An 18,827-nucleotide genomic window follows, 5' to 3' on the forward strand; every position below is an offset into this window, starting at 1 on the left:
ATGGGGGTCGAGGGGCATGGGATGGAGCGAGAGCCAAGGATGAACATCCAGGAGGCCACAGGCGGCCGGGTCGAGACTGGAGAGGCGCTCGCGAAGGTCACATGCCGCTGGGGCTTCTTGTCTGACGGCAAATAGATGGCTTCTGGGCAGGGAGAGGGCGACGTGACGTCGGCTGGCGGCTCTGCGCTCGGTGTGCGAAAAACAGAAGAACGCGTGAAGTCGGATGCACGGACCACCCCCTTACCCTGCCAGGTGCCTCGCCCTGCGAGCTGCTGGCGATGGGCGCTGGCGCAGTGCGCTGAGGCGGTACCTGGGGTGATTTTTGGGGGCCCCCAGCGGGCAGTGACTCCTTAGTCAGCGAGACCCCGGCGCCTGGCTTCTTCAGGACTAGCGGCATCTGCTGGAACTGTGGAACTTGCATTTTCTGGGGAACCCATTCCAAGATCGATTCGACAATCCGTCTTCGCACCCTCCAATGTTTCTCACTCACGGTGTCGCCCATGATGCTGGGCCAATTCATGCTGCCTGGAGCATCCCCTCCATTTGCCTGTTGAGGTCTTCCCAGCTCAATCCCCCGCTGCTGAAGTCTGCCGGCGACCCTTTAGTCTGCATGTCCTCCCGAGGTACTGTAACTACAAGAACGGACACTTGCGATCGCACATGCCCTCCAGGTCGAAGATTCAGCGAAAGCCCAATTCAAATTCTGACGCCGTGGCGCTGCTTAGTTCCTCGGGGAGAAATGGTTGTGCGGACCGTCCGGCACTTTGCTGAGCTGTCCCTGCATGGGCACCACATATTAATCGCTTACTCCCCACCAGACGGTATCGAGATTACCAGTCCATAAGAACTTATGTAATTGTCCATGCATCGTTCTCGGAGGTAATCAAGATTAGCCATACATGGTCTCTTACAGAGAGCCAATTCGAGAGTCTCTTGCGAGCACGGGGAGCACCCTGAGGCTCCGGCCATGAGGATGTCAGAGAGCCCCCCAATAAAAACAATAGTGGCCTAAGCCCTAGGAAAGCTCGCAGAGTCACGATCCGACTTTAGCACCAGGGCTCTGGCTCTCTCCATAATATCCGTGCGCAGGTACAAGAATTAAACCTCCCCCAGCCCGCCTTTAGTGGCGCCCTACCTTATTCACCGGGCCTCGACTCCACCAACCCACCGCAACGGCCCAGCCAGGGGCCAACGGTCGCCTTAAGATGTTGAGACTTCGTTGACGTGGTCCTGTTAACTGGGACCCGAGTCTTCGGGGGACTTGTATGTAACCTCGACACATGGAAAAGTCCGCCCCCTGCCGACCGCCAGTCAAACATGTCACTTGTGCAATTACCAAAGCTTCAAAGGTTGGCAAATAAACCACATCGCCAAGTGGCGATTGCTGCATTCAAGCAAGTAATCCAGTCCCCTCGCCTAGTCGTAATAAAATCCCGCCAAACTACTCTTGTTGGCATACCAAATAACACAAAAAGTATCCTAGCAAAACAGGTTCAAGAAACAACAGCAATGTGCCATCTTCGGCACTTCCAAACGCCGTGGCCCAAATGCCAACAGTTCCAGGCCAACCAAAGCCTCCAGCCAGCCAAATAAGAAGAGTCTCACTTGGGAATCTTCCGCTCCAACGTCTGGGTATCCATAGCGTTCGTCCACGACATGCAGTGGGAGGCGACAGGTGGTTCGACAAGGTGGTTGAGAAATAAGTAACCATCCTGACCGAAAAGAGTATATAAAAGAACAGAACCAAATCTCGAGAACGCCATACCCGCTATGCTCCGTAGTAAAATCACAAAAGTCATTGACCGAAAACATGTTACCACGAGGTAACTATCCATAGGCTCCGACAGAGTCGGGCTCATGAAGAGGGAAGAAAGTTAGGGGTATTTTGTAACTCAACTCTGGCAACTCATTCAGCAAAGGGGTAGAGGAGCCAGCGAGTCCAGGGGGGTGGAGAGGGGTATCATAGGTATCATTAAGTGCCCCCAGTCGGAGAGCCAAATAGCTCTCAGGGGCTCAGCGGCTGTCCAAGTGCACGGCCACCGTGGATGCCTTGCACTGCTTCAGCAGCATCAGGGGTGTGCGCTGGCCTGATCGATCCGGCCGTCCGCATTGTTGGTGATCCAAAGGCAGTGCCTTTAGCGTCCCAGCTCTCTTCGCTGAGAACGCTGAGGTATCCGTTGCCGACCTTGTCCCGCAAGGCTTCTATTTTCAGGCGGTAATTCTCAGCATCTGCATCCCAGTCTTGAGGTGTCTTCCAGTTCTTCAGCGAGTCGCCGACGGCGCTACCGGGCGGTGCTTCCATAATCGCGCTTGCATCAGCGCGTGGCACATCAAGAGATGGAGACATGCTGCTTTTGAGGTTCTCCGCCAACAGAACTGGGTGCGGTGTAGGGGAAACTCTATAGTTGCCCTCCGGGGTAATGGCATCGGAACGGTCAACTGGTGATGTGGTGTTGCGCGCATCCGGCGCGGTGGGAGATGTCGGCATGTCCCCCGTGGCCAGATCAATAATTCGCCTCTTGGGGGTCTTGCGACGTCTTGTTGAGCTAGTGCTAACCTCGCTCATGACTGCCTTGGGACTGGGCCGGTCTTTACGCAGCGCAGTTTCCTTGGACGCGCCGTAGACGATGGCGGGCTTCGACATGTCGACAGTAGGGACCTCGGGGGCTTTCGGCTTAACCACCGGAACAGACTCGGGAATAGGCGGGCGCTCAACAAGATATCGTCGTTCTGAGTAGCTGGGGCCTGTGCCATCGATGATAACATCTTCCGTGTAGCCGGGGGTCTTACGGAACTCGTTGAAGATGGTGATGCGGTAGTCCTTGTGCGTCCTCGTGAAAGAGTTGCCTTCCACCCAGATTTCGCGAATCTCGGGGATGCCAGTAAGCCTTGCGAGTTCCGAGGGATCCGTCAAGCGGTTGTCCCTGAGGTCCAATCTCTCAAGCGGATACAGCTTCTCGACTCCGGCCAGGGACTGAAGTCGATTGGCGCGGAGGTTGAGCGCGGTGATAGCAGGCAGCGGGTTCCGGGTCAAGGAATGAAGCGAGTCTATCATGCAGTGCGAAAGGTTCAGAGCTCGGAGAGCAGTGAGGGAAGCGAGGCTGTCGGGTATCTGAGTGAAGAGGTTGGAGGATACGTCCAGAGAGTAAAGGGTGTTCGAAAGGGGGGCCAGGCTAGCCGAGGGAATGGACGTCATTGAATTGTCTGCCAAGCTCAGATGGCGTAGAAAGCGCCACTTAGTCGAGGGGAGGACCCCCATAGCCAAAAGGTTGGATGAGCTGCCCCGCGAGTGGTGATGCCAGGAGTCCGAGAGGCTGGAATGGGAGCTCCCAGATCCAGATCGCTGAATGCGCTGCGAGGACCGAGCATGGTTCGAGTGGCTACGATGGTTCGCAGGGAAAGGCGGGGAGTTGCTTCGCGGGCGTCCTTCCTTGATGGGCGATCGGGCGATATCCTCCGAATCGTTCTTGACGAAAGGTCTCGTGCTGTCCGACGCGCTGCCATCGTCGATGGCGTGTTCGCTCGGAGTAAGCGAACCGACTCGAAGATCGCTGCCGGAGGTTCTAGGGTCTGTCAAGCCAGGCGCAGTCATTGAGCGATGAAGTTCTGGCTGAGGAGCAAGTGACCCTCTACGAGAGCTGCCATTGAAGCCCCAGGTCGGAGCCGGCGAGGACTGTGTCTTGGAAGTCCGGCGGCGACGCTTGTCCATATCGTCCAAGACGATATCGATCAGGATATCGGCAGGGTCCTCGATACCGGCTCGCTTCAGGGTAAGGGAGCGCACCTGATCGGCAACACGATCCCAGCCAAAAAATTGGCGGAAGTCTATGCTGCTAATCTCCAACTGCTGCAAGTTCTTGAATACGTAAAGCGGAACTGCCGAGTCGAACGGGAATTCCTCGTAGCCGCGAATCAGGCGGGCGCGCCAATCGGGTGCTAATCGAAGGCAAGGGATCTTGGTGAAGGCCGAATACAGATATTTGAGGTCGGCCTGGGCCGCGGCCTTCTGACGCTCGGTCCTAGCAGCAGATATGCTAGCACCGATGCCGAGACTCGCCCACAGGGCCGACATGCCGGACATGACGCTGCGAACACTCGACACGGAGCGGATAGAGCCGACGTCAGAGTCCCGGCTCCTCGACCGCTGCGTGTTGCTCAGGAACGAGACATAGTTGGCCGAGGTGGAGCTATCGTGCAGGTTCTCGAGGCGAACCTTCATGGGTCCTACCGCAATTCCAAGCTCCTCGAACCGGGAGAGAAGGTAGAAAAGGTGATGAGGGGTCAAAGCTAGCTTGGCCGACTTGACACTGGAAGAGGCCAGGTTCAGGGAGCCGAGAGAGAAAGTAGCTGCCAAGGAGCTCGTGGACGACGCTGTGGAGGGTCGTTCGGGGAGGGACGGGGTCCGGGGGATCGCGTTTACGGAGCTGGTGCTCTGGGATGGGCGATGGCGAACATCGCGTCGCTGGAACTGAAGGGCATTGGCAAGGGCCTTCTCGTGCGTCCGCACGAAGCCAGCCAGTTGCTATTCCTGCGTCAGCTTCTCGGCCTTCACGGCACATCTGAACTGGCCATGGTCGTACCTTTATGAACAGCTCTCCGTCTTCTGAATCCATCGTTTATAGTTTCTCGCTCATTTAAGGCGGAAGTTGTCTATTGGGGCTAGAATTATCCGTGTTCGGGGGTATCAAGGTCTTCGTGCCCGGTGGGACTCGAAATCGAGTCCGTCTCGCTTCGATAACGAACTGGAAAACTCTACGAAGAGTCCAACTGTTCACCAGCCGGTCAGCGTCTGACAATAAGATACCGAAATTGCGAAATTGTGCAGCGGCAGTGCAGGGAGCGCCAGAGGTAGGACAAGATGTACGTGGGGTCTTTCGCGCCTCGGGTACGGTAGAGCATCCGACCGAGTTATTGAAGGCAAGTGGTGGAGAAAACAGGAAGGCTATTGCTCATGTAGAGTGCAGAATGCTCGTCACACAGCTTACGCCATATGATGTTGCTGGGACGGTCGGAACGTCTTCTAGTCAAGAAGCGACCTACGCAGCGCAGCACAAGGACAAGCCGTGGCGGCCGAGTTGGCGCCACGCAACGCACGCACCGAAGGTAACGCAGCACAACCAAAAAAAAAAATTGCATGAGAGCAAGCCGCGCGCGTCAAGCGAGAACGTGATCGAAGCGTTAGGCAGAAAGCGTAGGTTGACAATAGTCATAGCTGGCGAAGCGAAGAATCGCGCGAGAGGTCGAGGGATTTCTCCAGCTACCCCAAGGCAACCAGGCAAAACAATAGCGAAAAGAGCACAATGAGGCGGAGACAATAAGGCAAACGCAGCAGACAGCATGGATTCCGGGCAATAGAAGAGCAAAGGCGAAGAAGAAAAAGTTACTCACCTCGTCCACGAGGACGCCTCTAAACGCCAGGCAGAAAACAAACAACCCTGGGGACGCCGCAACGCTGTCACGCCGAGCCAAGCCGTCCCAAAAAAAAAACGAGCCCAAAAGAATGAGGCCCGTCGTGATAGTGGGCGAGGGGGGGAGGAAGAGGTGGAAGGGAAGGAGGAAGGAGAAAAAGAAGACGGACAGACCCAGGACGTCTCCTCCCAGTGGCTCCTCTTGGATAGAGAAGATGCAGAGGCAGGGAAGCGGGAAGGGTCCAACGAGCGATAAGTGAGGGCCCAATGCTAATAACAGGATGGGGGAGACAATCGCAAGAGGCTCTTAGCCCGGCCACGGCTGGCCACCAGTGGCACCTGGCGCAGGCCCGGTGCAGGTGCAGGTGCAGGTGCAGAGCTCCAGTGGCCCAGTGGGCGTCCAGTGGACAGGGAACCCTGGAAAGCCCACTAAAAGACCCCTGCCAGTCATGGACCCAGGTCTGAGGACTGAGGTCAGTGAGTTGCAGAGCAGACACCATGTTCCCCCATCTCGTTGTTCTCGCGTCCATCGCCGTCGCGACATCAGCATTTGATCTCGGCACGATGCTTTGTGTGGCCGAGTTTGGCTTTGGGCTTCATCAATAATAACCTTTCTGCCGGGCGCAGCTGATCATCACATCAGCCGCAAGCCCAGCGATACGGTTTGGTCCATCAGCCGGGCAAGCCGTCCCGCGCCCACTGTCTCGAATCAGCTGTCCTTGTGGCCGCCCCAATATCCGCCATCCGCCCAGTCGGAGGGTCAGTCGACAACCTTTGGCCGGCTCGAACTGATCAGTCCCTGCCATTCCCCTATCACTGGGTGTTAGTACTTCAGGCAGGTAGGGCGCTTCTCCGACGAGTATGTGGCTGAGTTGCTTACCACTTGGGTGCACTGACGATAGCAGACAAGGGCAGCATTAGGAGATCCGGTGCCACAGTGGGGCCAACAGTCCGCATTTCGAGGACTTGCAGTTGCAGCTGCATTAGCTCCTGCATCGGCCTCCTGCACCGCGCTTTTCGAAGCAGCAGCTCTGTTACCTTCTCTGAGACTCACGATTGCCTCCTCTCACTTGGCAGGGCTCGTCAATCACTCCTCATGGTGGTGGCGGCACCCACTCACCCACTGTGGCCATATGATCTGCTTTGCCCCCTCACATGCAAACGGGTAATACCCGCTAGCGAGCGACGGATTTGACTACAACACCGTCAATCTATACGAAGTACGGAGTACGGAGTACGGAGCACGACGTATCGCTCCTTCCGATAAAGCTGAAGGAAATGGATCCAGCAAGCGACACGGAGGCGCCCAGAATGGGATGCAAAAAGCCCGCAATCAAAAGGGCATGACCACTCACCACTCACCACTCACCATTCACCACCAACAGCGGCGCCAGAGACCACAGCAGATCGCCATGCCGACAATCACCGGCTCGGCCACGCCAAGACCAGGCGTCAGCCAGACCAACGACCACACGGCGCACACGCGCAAACGACCGACATGAATGTTCGGCCTATGGTGGATCTGGGGGGCGCCCATGGTGGGGGGCCCCTGGCCAGAGGTGGTCCGATGGACGCTTAAACCTGACACTGGCCCCGCCGGACTCTTGGATGCCCCGGGGGCGGCCAGCGAAATGGCGACGGCGACGACATCAATTAACGATTTTCTGAGCCTCAAGCGCCACCCCCAAACGCCAGATGGCGCCGCACGAACTATAGTGGAAGGAGTTGGATACGCCGCATCTGCCGCATCTGTCTGCATCTCCGTCATGCCACTCCAGCGCCACCTCTTGAGGCTCGGGAGAATGAGGGAATCCGCACCGTCATTGGTCTCTGAGACGACGGGCAGATATCAAGTCGCACCCCAGGCAAGCCACTGCCCAGACCACCACCATCTCGGCAACGCCTATCACGGAAAGGGGAAGACAGAACGTGTAACAGCATTGGTCAACCCAGGACACAGTCACACAGACGAGATTACCCTACAAGGACGATGAAGCTGATGCTCCCCATAAAGGAAGATGCTGTTTCGCAGCGCCACGCCGCCAAACCGTCCTCGGCTAGTACGAGTAATAATGCATTAATGGCTCTGGCCCCGCCGTTGTTGCAGGCAAAGAGAGACACCACAACCAAGACTCCTCTCTACGAATAATACTCCATAGTTTTTTCTACCGCAGTCGTACGACATCTCACCATATATCATGTACGAATAGCATCATTTTCTTTTTCAGCATCTTCCTGAGTATCCTTATTCGACTTTGATCGTCATATGATTACATCTGTGGCGCCCGAATACACTCTACCGGGACCCGCGATGGCATCACGGAGCCACCCTGGCTGTGACGCGACGCACACTACGCGTTGTCATTGTGCAGAAGCCATTATTAAGGGAAGGCTATAGTAGTAACATATGATATTTGGCTTCTGAGTGGTTTCGAATTCGCTTCTTGAAAAGAAGCCGCCTTTTATGTCATCCTTCTCCACCGCCTACACCCCGGTTCCCGGCTCTTATTGGAAGCTTGACGCTTGGTATGTCATCTTGCTTGAGTAACCCCCGCGCCCAGACGCAAGCCCCTCCACGCGGACCCCGTCCCCACTATAGAAATGTCTGGGCGCTTGCAACACATGCAACACTGAACGACACTCAATTGTCTTTGAGACGCGAGAAAGGGGGGATGGTTGTCTAGTTCTCGCCCACCTGACCACACCATGGAGTTGGGAGGGTGCCAAGGTGCCACCCTGATGTTGGAAAAGGTCGTCGCATATGCACGCAATTGGGAGGAGACCCCTAATAAACTGGCGACAAACGGATGAAGCATGCTTCGGTATACCACACGCGCGTGGACAAAGCGTCATGTGTTGAGGAACTTTGGGAGCTGGGGCACGCCGCCGGAGCCTCCACCCACTGTCTCTGACATCTCCGAGACATATCTGTTTTGATATTCTATTATTCTTTTCAGTTTCTGAACCACCTCGAGATTTGCTGTCCCTCAGGGCAAGACAACCAATATTACCCTATTCAAACACTGCATATGGCAATCTGGCATCTTGCAAATCGAGCCCCCCCTCCACCCTTGACGAACATGAGCCACACCCATCAATCTCACCTCGCGGTCTCACCGCCTCCTTTCAGCTGTCCACGTTCTATAGCGAAATCTCTCCATTCGCCTGGATGAGCGATGGGGTGTCCGTCGCGCACTAATTTGGACAAACATCAGCGCGAACCAGCCCCCTCTATTACTCGTCGTCCTTTGTTCAGAGGAGTCACGAGGTGTACAGCCGAGGCGATGTCTGGACGCTTGAATGCTTGGCACTGGTCAAATGAGATGCGTCATTGCCACTCGTGGCCTCGGATTCGACGCCTATTCACATATGGTTCCCGACACGACCCAGAAGTGGCGAAAAGCAGTCAAGCACGAGGCGATCTGACCCGTTCAGTGGTTCACAGATAAGAGCGGCGGGTAGCTGCGACATGCAGCAGCCGCGATGTCCCGCCACTCTGCCAATGGCGTGCGGGAGGAGGGGGACGATGCCAATTGATGGGCAATCGATGGATGTGCCAGTCGGTATCCTCCATGCTTGGGCCCTTGCACGCTTGGCCATGCCCTGTGGTCCCGTAGTGCAGCACTGCAGGAGTCCAGGACTGCAGGCCGCCAAGTTCCCAACGGGCCAAGCTGGCCAACCAGCAAGTCTGCTAGTGGGAAAACCCTTGTCGTTACATCGCACCGGTCGGCGACGATCCCCCATGGTCGCACATGAGGAAGCCAGAAGGAGGAGGCGCGCAAGGCGCGATTCTGCCAATTTGCCGTCCTGGCATATCTGCCGGTTTGGAAAACGCAGGTCTCTTTTTTTTACCCCGCCATCCTCATCCTGCGGGCCCCAGAAATACCACCTCAAGGCTCGTACTAACGCAGCTACCCTGAACTGATGATGATCCCGTTCACACGCAACGACATTTGCCGGTGGCTTTTCTGGCAGGCCTTCTTCCGTTTTGATTTTGGGACTACCATTCCGTGTCATCGGACATGGGCTCCGGTGTCATGTGGATGGTAAATAATTGCGGGGGCCATTGATGACCTCAGTCTCCCCGTTGGATAGACAGTTGGGCCATATCGATATAACTACGGATAGTGAGTCGTGTTTTTGAAATTTCTACGTTTCCTAAAACGTTCTGGGCTCATATTTAGAAGAAACTGTTGGTTGCAAAGAGTAACGCATTGAAACCTAGAAGAGACGGCAGAGTGAAAAACAAATGCACCCCTCGTCTGACCAGTCATCTCATGTCATGCCGCCGGCCGGTGTGATACGGCCCGCCAGAGACTCGATCGCGGCAGTGACAAGGCATCCCCGAGGAGGGGGAAGTATGCAAGTAATAGACTGACCGCCATGCCGAACAAAATCCTTCGCACGGGAGCTTATGAGGGGGAAGGGCGTTGTGTTCCATTGCATCTCGTGGCTGTGGCTGCGATCTTGGGCTGCTGTATAACTAACACTACCTACCAGGACGACGACCCAGCGAGTGAGGAGCGATGCTGTGCGACGATGGGCTAGGTTTTCATGGGCTGTGTTATATCGTGATTCCCTATCGAGGACCGTGATTCCCAACTCCTGCTCTTACACATGTCTTGGTTGATGAGTCTATTTATCCCTCCAAGATCTATATCAACACGCCTTTTGATATTCCTACAGTAACAATACAAGTATACAAATGATAACACATACATACACCCTCTCCCTCTCTTTCTCTCCCTCCCTCCCTCCCTCTCTCTCTCTCTCTTAAAAAAAGATCACTTCTCCTTGATCGGTACTATCCTCTCCAGCGTCCTGAACCCATCGTGCGCAAACCCTTTGGTGACATTGACCTTGTACTCCTTGCCATCGACCCTGATGACGCCAAAGCCCATGTCGGTCCACGCAGCGCGCACGCCGTGGAACATGCCGGTCAGCCCGCGGCCCAGCTTGCGGAACGGCATCGTCATCAGGTGCTCCATGTCGAAGCGGCGCAGCTCGCGCTTGCGCGCCTCCTCCAGGCGGCGGGCCTCGTCGCGGCGCAGGTCGGGCACATGCTCGCCGGGGAGCGAGAGGCGCGACTTGAGCGACACGCGGTCGAGGTCGGCGGTGAGGACCTTGGGCCGCGCGAGGGGCATCATGCGGTGGACGGTGACCTCGACCTGCAGCGAGGGGGTGGTGGTGGCCGGGGCGGCGGCGGCGAAGGTGGTGGGGGCGGCGCGCGAGACGGCCGAGGGCAGGACGCGGATGGACTTGACAATGTTGGGGGTCTTGGAGATGAGGTAGAAGCCCATGGCGGCGAGGAGGACGTAGGAGGAGCCGTTGACCCAGGTGACCCAGTCGGGGACGCCCTCGGTGCCCTCCGGGTGGAAGATGACCCAGGGGCCCGTCAGGGCGGTCCAGGTGAGGATGGAGAGGCCACTGGACCAGCAGCCAAAGTAGAACCAGAAGTTGGAGGGCCCCTCGTAGAGGACAGTCGGGGTGGGCTTGGTGGCGAGGCTCTTGATGAGGGCGTAGCTGGACTGCTGCTGCTGCTGCTGCTGCTGCGGGGCGGCCTTGGGGGGCCTTATTGTCGAGGGTGTGGTCTTGATATTGACATTGGCCTTCGGGGCCGCGGCTCGGAGTCGGAGGGAGGCCGTGGAGAAGCGGGATTGGGGGTGGGAGAGCTCGGAGAGGATGGGTCGCGGGCGGAGGAGCTGTGGTCGGAGGATGTTGGGGTGGAAGAGGCCCCTCGGGAGGAGGCTAGCCATGGTGGCAGACGGGCGCCTGGGAGGCTATGCACAGAGGCAACTGTGAAGCTGTGCTCGGATATGGGATTGCTCGGTGGGGATCGCGGGGGTTCGTGTCATGAATGGGCCGCCATGGGGCCTGATGCTGGTGGCGGTGGTGGTGGTGGTGGTCGTTTGTCGCGTAATGGATTGTAGTTGTCAAGTCTGGGTCGTTCGCAGCTACAGAAAAAGCTGGCAGGCCCATTGGCTAATTGGCTCGCAGTCGTCGGCTTCCCGCGTGTCCGGGCTGAAGGCCGTGACCCACATTTCCCGGATTCACAGATAGCTTTCCGCCGTGGCTGTACCATTGGAACCAAGTATTGGCCTGCCAACTTGGCTATGGACTCAGCAGGACTCCCTGCAGTATCGCTTGAGGGTCTTTTCATTAAAAAAAAAAGCAGAAGGAACCTGGCAGAAGCTGGGATTCCATCCTCCGTATATATGGGGATGTTTCAGCCAAAACACCACCCACGTATCTCATACAGCTATGCCCAGGAAATGCAGGCCTCTCCCCACGTGTCAGACGCCTCTTGGCGACGCGGGTCCCTTCCGGGATTGTATGTAATAGTAGAGGCCAGAGGGTGGGTGCCTGTGGCTGCTCGTGTCCGTCCAGATGTTCATACCCAGCTCACCTGAGAGGCCAGAGATGGGCAGCCATGGGCCATTGTTGATCAGCCGGTTTGCAACCCCAGCTGCCCGACCCCGCCGAGCACCCCGCTCCGACGGCCAACTTCATCATACAGAGGAGCGAGAGTATATATCTAAGGACCGCTGTCCCTTGCCGGGCTGGCAATCCTGTTTTCCCATAGCACCTTGTCCCCGTCTTCTTCTCCTTCACCTCAGCGCCTCCCTTACCTGTATATCTGTAGCCATGGAGGACCTCTCCCAGCTCACCGAGAAGACCCATTGGGTCTCCCGCGGCTTTACCTACACCTACTACACATCCCCAGCCAGGGACTCCAAGCCCACCCTGGTCCTTTTCCACGGCTGGCCCGACACGGCCCGCCTCTGGGCGGGTCTCATTAATAACTACCTCGTCCCCAACGGCTACGGCGTCGTCGCCCTCGACTGCCTGGGCTACGGCGGCTCCTCCAAGCCCATCAAGCCCGAGGCCTACGCCTGGCCCCTCCAGGCCGCCGACGTCATCCAGATCCTCGACTACGAGGACCTCTCCACCGTCATCTCCGTCGGCCACGACTGGGGCAGCTGCCTGTGCCAGCGCCTCTACAACCTCTACCCCTCGCGCGTCGTCGGTCTCGTCATGGCCAACGTCGCCTACATCCCCCCCACGGGCGACTTTGACCTTGACACGGTCAACCGCGTCACCCGTGAAATCTTTGGCAACGCCAGCTATGAGTACTGGCACTTCTATAACTCGGCCGACGCGGCGGGCCTCATGGACAAGGTCCCCGAGTCCGTCTACACGGTGGCCTTCTCCGACCCCAAGACGTGGCTCGACAACTGGTGCAGGCCCGGCGGCATGCGCGAGTATATCACCGCGGGGCGCACCCAGCCCACGCTGCCCTTCGCGACGCCCGAGCACAAGGCCGACTTCATGGCGCGCTTCGGCCCGGACACTGAGGGCTTCGCCTCGTCCTGCTGCTGGTACAAGGCGTACGTGGGCCCCGTGCAGAACGAGGCCGACAGGCCGCTGCCCGAGGAGACCTACGCGGTCCGGGTGCCCGCGCTGTACTGGGGCGCCGAGAGCGACTTTGTGTGCAGGCACCAGATGATACAGCAGAGCGCCGATGCTGGCCTGCTGCCTGACCTGACCACGGTGGTGCGCGAGGGTGGGCACTGGGCGCTGCTCGAGAGGCCTACCGAGTTTGGCCAGGATGTCCTGGACTGGCTGCAGAATAAGTACACATGATACGTACCTGTGAACGAGTCGATGCTTCTATACCGGGGTCAGGAGTGCAAGCCTTCCGCGTTTTCCAAGTTAATGTCCTTGTCGTCAGATACCCAGTTGTGAAGGAACAAGTGAAAAGGGTCAAGGTTGCGACAGCGAAACGCCTTACGTAGATCGCTTGATGGGTAGATCCGCTGGAGGGAAAAGAAGGCTGAGCTAATCAATGGGGCCCATCTATGGACAGTAAGAAAAATGCTAATGCTCATACATGACGCCATACAAAAGTGCCCATTTTATTCTGCCACCCCTGCCCGGAACATCCCACCAAAAATATCCCGTGGCTCCACCGCCGTGCATCTCCCCAACAGCTTCAGTGCTTCACCCAAAGCTCTTAACCCTGAAAGATTCCAATCTTCCATCTCCCCCTTCGACAACCACAAGATTCCCCGCCCCAGCAACGCCCTCAATGGCGTCGTTCGCGGCAGCATGTCGAGCCACCGCTCGCCTCACCACCGGCCGAGCAGCCGCCGCCCGTAGTACGAAATTCCCACCCCTCCCCTAATCCACCTTTCTGAAATGTTGCGCAAAGATAAGCCTGGCTAACACGGGGCGACAAAACCGCGCAGACCTCACCTCGTCGGCGCGCACTCTCGCCGCCCAGAATTTTACCATGCCGGCTCTGTCGCCCACCATGACCGAGGGCAACATTGCCAACTGGAACGTCAAGGAGGGCGACTCGTTCAGCGCCGGCGACGTGCTCCTCGAGATCGAGACCGACAAGGCCACCATGGACGTTGAGGCCCAGGACGACGGTGTCATGTTCAAGATCATGGCCCAGAGCGGCGCCAAGGCCATCCAGGTCGGCACCCGCATCGCCGTCGTCGCCGAGTCCGGTGACGACCTTGCCTCCCTCGAGATCCCCGCCGACGAGCAGGCCGCCGCCCAGCAGCCCGGTGCCCCGAAGCCCGACGAGTCGAAGAAGGATGACGCCGCGTCCAAGACCGCCGACACCGGCTCCCAGGGGGCTGCGAGCAGCGAGTCGCACGCCGTCCGATACCCGCTGCTGCCGTCTGTCGGCCACATTGTCAAGGAGAAGGGGCTGAGCGCCGCGGAGCTGAGCAAGATCACGCCCACCGGGCCCGGCGGGCGCCTGCTCAAGGGTGACGTGCTGGCATATGTGGGGAGCATCTCGTCCGACCGCCCCGCCGCCCTCGAGTCCCACTTCGACAAGCTGTCGCACCTGGACCTGAGCAACATCAAGGTGGCCGAGAAGAAGGCCCCCGCGCCGGCACCCAAGGAGGCCGAGGCCGCGCCCAAGGCGCCTGCCGTCGAGAGAAAGCTCGAGATCAACGTGCCCGTGTCGCTGGCCAAGGTTGTCGAGGTCCAGAACAAGATCCAGGACACCCTCGGCGTCTTCCTGCCCCTGTCGACCTTCATCAGCCGCGCCGCCGAGGTCGCCAACGACAACCTGCCCCCTGTGAACCGCCCTCCCACCACCGACGAGCTCTTTGACCAGGTCCTCGGCCTCGACAAGGTTAAGGCAGCGAAGGGCTCCGGGGGTACCTACCTCCCCCAAATCTCCGTCATCCCTCCACTGTCCTCCTTACCGTCCAGATCATCTAAGAAGGCCGATATCATCGACGTCCTCGCCCCCAAGCCCAAGAAGGCTGCTTCAACTAGGCCGTCGGTAACAGCTGTGCCGGGACTGTCCAGCGGTGCCAATGTGTTTAGTTTAGTTGTGTCCAAGGCCGAGGAGAAGCGGGCGTATGATTTCCTGGAGCGGTGCAAGGTGATTTTGGAGCAGGATCCTGGGCGGCTGGTCTTGTAGAGCGAGGAGCTCATTTGTTTACTTGTACCCATTGTATTAATTTTAGAAGGCGTACATTATACCTCATGCCCTGCAATCTTTCGGCCCTAATGAGTTCATGTGGCTGTTCAGGCAGTGCGGCTTAGGCAGAGATTCTGAATCCAGTGATTTTATATTTTTTTTTGTTGTAAGCTACATGTTGGAACGCTTTACGAAGTAGATTTTTCGATATCCAAATCTGAGATCGTGGTTTGCGTATTAAAACACGGGGTTAAGGGGGTATTGTGTAGGACCATGGGGGAACTAGTATTCCCACGAGGGTCCTTCTTCTTTTGTTTGAATCCAGAGGAGTATTGCGTGGAACCATAGGGGGAGCTAGTATTCCCGCATGGTTTTCTCTTCGTCTTTCTCTCTCTCTCTCTTCCCCAGCTTTTTCTTTCCCGGGCGTGTATTGCATAGAGCTAAGGGAACTAGTATTCCCATGAGGTTCTTTCTTTCTTCTTCGAATGCAGATGAGTATTGCATAGAGCCATAAGGGAACTAGTATTCCCACGAGGCTCTCTCTTCTTCGCATCAAGGGGAGTGTTGCGTGGAACCATAGGGGAACTAGTATTCCCACGGGGTCCTCTCATTTTCCGTTTCCTTCTGTGACGGGCGATTTTCATGTGAAAGGTGCTGCTGCAGTAGTGCGAGCCGGTAGACTGGTCCTTCTCGGGGGTCTGGGGCGCTTGGTATCTCCGTGAGCTGCCTGAAACGACTTCAGAATGAAGAGAAGGCGCTCGGCATGATTGTGCCAAGAGGAACTGTACTCGAGAATCTCAATTGAGTTTTTCATCGATGTAGCATAACGATCATTCTCATGGAGCGCAACGAACTCGTTGCTCAAGATAATCAGTGTTGCAGAAAACAAAAAGTTCCTGGATCAAGGTCAGATGTTGTTGCCAAACATGGGACGAGAACCGCACAATAAGAAAGAGTTTTGGGCTGTTTGGCGATTCGATCGGTATGCCATATAGACCAAGGCAACGATTCTTGTTGAAGCAGCGACGCAAGACTCCGAGAGCCGCCCAAGACTTGTGATATCAGTTGATGCCACCTCTTCCGGGCCCTTTCCGTCGCTTTGTACCTTGATAAGAAACGCGAAAAAGAAGGGTCGGGTGAGAAGAACCACAGAGTAAGTCTCTATCAAGTCTGCGTGGAGAACTGCGGCGGCCTCATCGGGAGGAAGATGTTCTTGTAAAAGTCTTGCTGCGTCAAATTTCGGGTGAAATGTGTTCGCCCTGTGAATACTTTCCATGAGGAGTCCGTGGCCTACTTCTGTAGAGACCTCTCGATCTGCGTAGAGCTTCCGTATAATTCGGTCCACGGATAGACACGAACGAACAACAGCGTCGAGAGCTTCCATGTGGGCAGTCGGATCATCTCCACTTCCACTTTCTCGTCCTGGAGACTCGAGGCTACCGTTGGATATGTCGCTCGATATTGCGGCTGGACGTCCCATAGATGCAGATATGAGCCGGTCCAAAACAAACAAACTCCTCCAGATATTCCGCCTGAGGGTCAATCGCTGTGTGTCGAACATGACCATGGTGTCTTTCCATCGATGCAGGCCGAGGGCAAACGACGAGTGAACAGCCATACCTATTTACATGTCAGTGCCCCACTTGCAGATATAATATGTAATATCGTGGATTTCTCACCGATACAAACATATGCCGCGTTCCATCGTGAGACCATCATTTGGTATACGGCCATCAGACATAAGGCTTGAACGGACCATAGATCACCATCTTCAAACCCAGAAACGCACTCACCCAAGAACTTTGCGCTCTTGAACAGCAATTCTGCATGATCGGCATCGCTAGGCGAGAGAGTATTGACAAGATCACCTGGCTGCATACCTATGGAACGAGGTTGTAGTACCAGACCGATGGCTAGAACCAAGTATACCAAGCAGAGATCAGTGGAGTCCATAGTGTTAGAAGCTCCGTAATAAGCATCCAGTGACAACTGGAGCCGCCGGCGATCGATGACCTCAATAATCCCCTGGGTCTGGACACGGGTTAGCTTCATGAAGGGCCGTTGCAGGCGATGACGCACGCTTGTGAAGTACGACTGCATAAGAGCCTGTGCAGTCTCTCTCGCGGGAAGGACACACGGGAGCCCTGTGGTTGGCGGAGTTGTAGGTAAAGGTTCAGTCATGGTGTAACGAATAGGATCGGCAGTGAAGGGCGTAGGTCCGGCTGTATTTTCGACGACAATTCTCATCGATTGTAGAAACGAGAGAACCGAAGAATCCCCCATGTATACTATTGTAAAGTTTTAGCACCAGCATCAATACTTTGAGACGCTCTTTAGGACCTTACATAGCCGCCCTGTCGGGTCTTGTAGCATCCTAACCTGTCCATAGGGCTTTATACTTTCAACGCTGTCGCTCAGAACCTCCCCCGTGTATTGAAACAAGCTTCCAGTGGGCGATTCTGCTTGCTTTGGGGCATGAGGACCGAATCTTGGAGGGAGAGCATCCGCCTCTGCGGGATCTTCTAGCATGGATAGATCGAAAGGGTCGTCAACGTTCTGTCGTTTTGTCGAGGAAGTGGCCGGTGACGGGGCATTATTGTCGGGAGGCGAATTCGGCGTGTATTTGCATTCGAGGTTTTTCTTCATGCAGGTAACGCAGGGCTTAAAGCCATTGCACTTGAAGACCCCGTCAGTTTGGTAACGACAACAGACTATTTGTGTAAGGTGAGTTCTGAAGGTACGGTTTCCAAACAGTGTAATACAAATCTGCCAAGTTTCCACGTCCACTTGTCCGTGTCTCACCCGGTTCCGATGGAAATATAAAGGGTTTTTAGTCTTGAAAAACGCCAGACGAGAGGTATCTTGTGGGCATCGGTGGTGGGTGGTGTTTGTCCTTGAAAAGTGCTCCGAGATCAGAGTACTTCCCCCCACCACAAGGATCGAGACCGAGGAGGTGTCCTACCCCTGATTCCATGTTCAATTAAGGCTAATGTGATAACTGACAGAATCTGTGTCTGGGTCTCTGGGATGAAGCTTATGTGCGGGGACGGTGGGTTAGGGGAATTGGGAGAAGGGTCTTGGGCGAAGCAGAATCCTCTAGACGTGGGTTTGGGTGATGATTAAAGGGGTTAGAATGATCTCGGAAGCAACAAAGCTTGGATCTTTGGCCTGGCTTGGGGTGTCTGCGGGGGAAGAGTACAGTGACCTCAACAACTCACCTTTTGTTTGCGGCGCCTGCATGTATCGCAAGCCATAGCGGTTCGCAGCCTCCTATCCTCTGGGACTCTGGGTCTTGGCATGGTGAGAAAGTTGGCGGTATACTCTTTAGCATCGTCTATATGATCGGCTCTATAGCGACCTTAGAAAACTGTCTTCAGGGTTCCATGCGTGTCGACGAAACCTGGACGAGAGAGGGATGGCAGATCGGATGGGTGGTCAATGCCAAGCCGCCGCAGGTCTGGGATAGCCGCCGTTGCACACCACGTTTCAAGGTTTGGGGGCCTGGCGGTTAAAAGGATGCTTAGAAACCTTGCTAGAATCCTCTGAGCGTAGAAGGAGCGACAACCCCGGGGGAAAGTTTGCTGATAGGCGGCGCTACATAGGAAAATCTTAGAGTGGACAAGTGCGAAGAGGCTTCTTCTAATATGAGACGTGGGAACGGGCTTCCTTTTTACACGTACCTTGTAGACAAGGCTCTTAAGAGGCCAGGCCACAGAGAGATTTGATTAGGCGCCTAAATTTAGAGGATACGATGTGCCAATAGCTGAGAGCTCAAAGCTGGCCTGGGCAGCTGGACGGCGACCACGAGGCACGCAGCCTTGGCCTGGAGGATCATTGACAAGGCCATGTTTTGTCAAACCGGTGAGGGTACGACTGTGCTCTCGCAGGAGCATCAGGCGGGATTGGATAGATAGCAAAGCTGATTCGCCGGGGAGAGAGAGTGCATGGTCCGTATCTGCAATGCCTTG

At 56.2% G+C, this 18,827-nt stretch overlaps 4 protein-coding genes across 4 annotated transcripts; 2 read left to right on the plus strand and 2 right to left on the minus strand.

Moving 5' to 3' along the window:
* Nucleotides 1–2,005: 2,005 nt before the first annotated feature.
* Nucleotides 2,006–4,613, minus strand: ACO1O0_001320 (leucine-rich repeat domain-containing protein; the record flags this gene model as incomplete). Its single annotated transcript, XM_083190807.1, has 2 exons — nt 2,006–4,522; nt 4,581–4,613. The coding sequence occupies 2 exons, from the start codon at nt 4,611–4,613 to the stop codon at nt 2,006–2,008; spliced, it is 2,550 nt and encodes an 849-aa protein (XP_083054666.1).
* A 5,579-nt stretch (nt 4,614–10,192) lies between these two features.
* On the minus strand, nt 10,193–11,164 carry ACO1O0_001321 (uncharacterized protein; the record flags this gene model as incomplete). The annotated part of the gene is made up of 1 exon (XM_083190808.1): nt 10,193–11,164. The coding sequence occupies one exon, from the start codon at nt 11,162–11,164 to the stop codon at nt 10,193–10,195; it is 972 nt and encodes a 323-aa protein (XP_083054667.1).
* An 889-nt stretch (nt 11,165–12,053) lies between these two features.
* ACO1O0_001322 (alpha/beta fold hydrolase) lies at nt 12,054–13,052 on the plus strand (the record flags this gene model as incomplete). The annotated part of the gene is made up of 1 exon (XM_083190809.1): nt 12,054–13,052. One exon carries the CDS (start codon nt 12,054–12,056, stop codon nt 13,050–13,052), a length of 999 nt encoding a protein of 332 aa, XP_083054668.1.
* Nucleotides 13,053–13,497: 445 nt separating this feature from the next.
* Nucleotides 13,498–14,859, plus strand: PDX1 (uncharacterized protein; the record flags this gene model as incomplete). The annotated part of the gene is made up of 2 exons (XM_083190810.1): nt 13,498–13,567; nt 13,658–14,859. The coding sequence occupies 2 exons, from the start codon at nt 13,498–13,500 to the stop codon at nt 14,857–14,859; spliced, it is 1,272 nt and encodes a 423-aa protein (XP_083054669.1).
* Nucleotides 14,860–18,827: the final 3,968 nt, after the last annotated feature.

This window comes from Amphichorda felina (assembly GCF_050947745.1).
Source record: "Amphichorda felina strain 45539 chromosome Unknown scaffold_1, whole genome shotgun sequence".
Classification (NCBI taxonomy): Eukaryota; Fungi; Ascomycota; class Sordariomycetes; order Hypocreales; family Bionectriaceae; genus Amphichorda; species Amphichorda felina.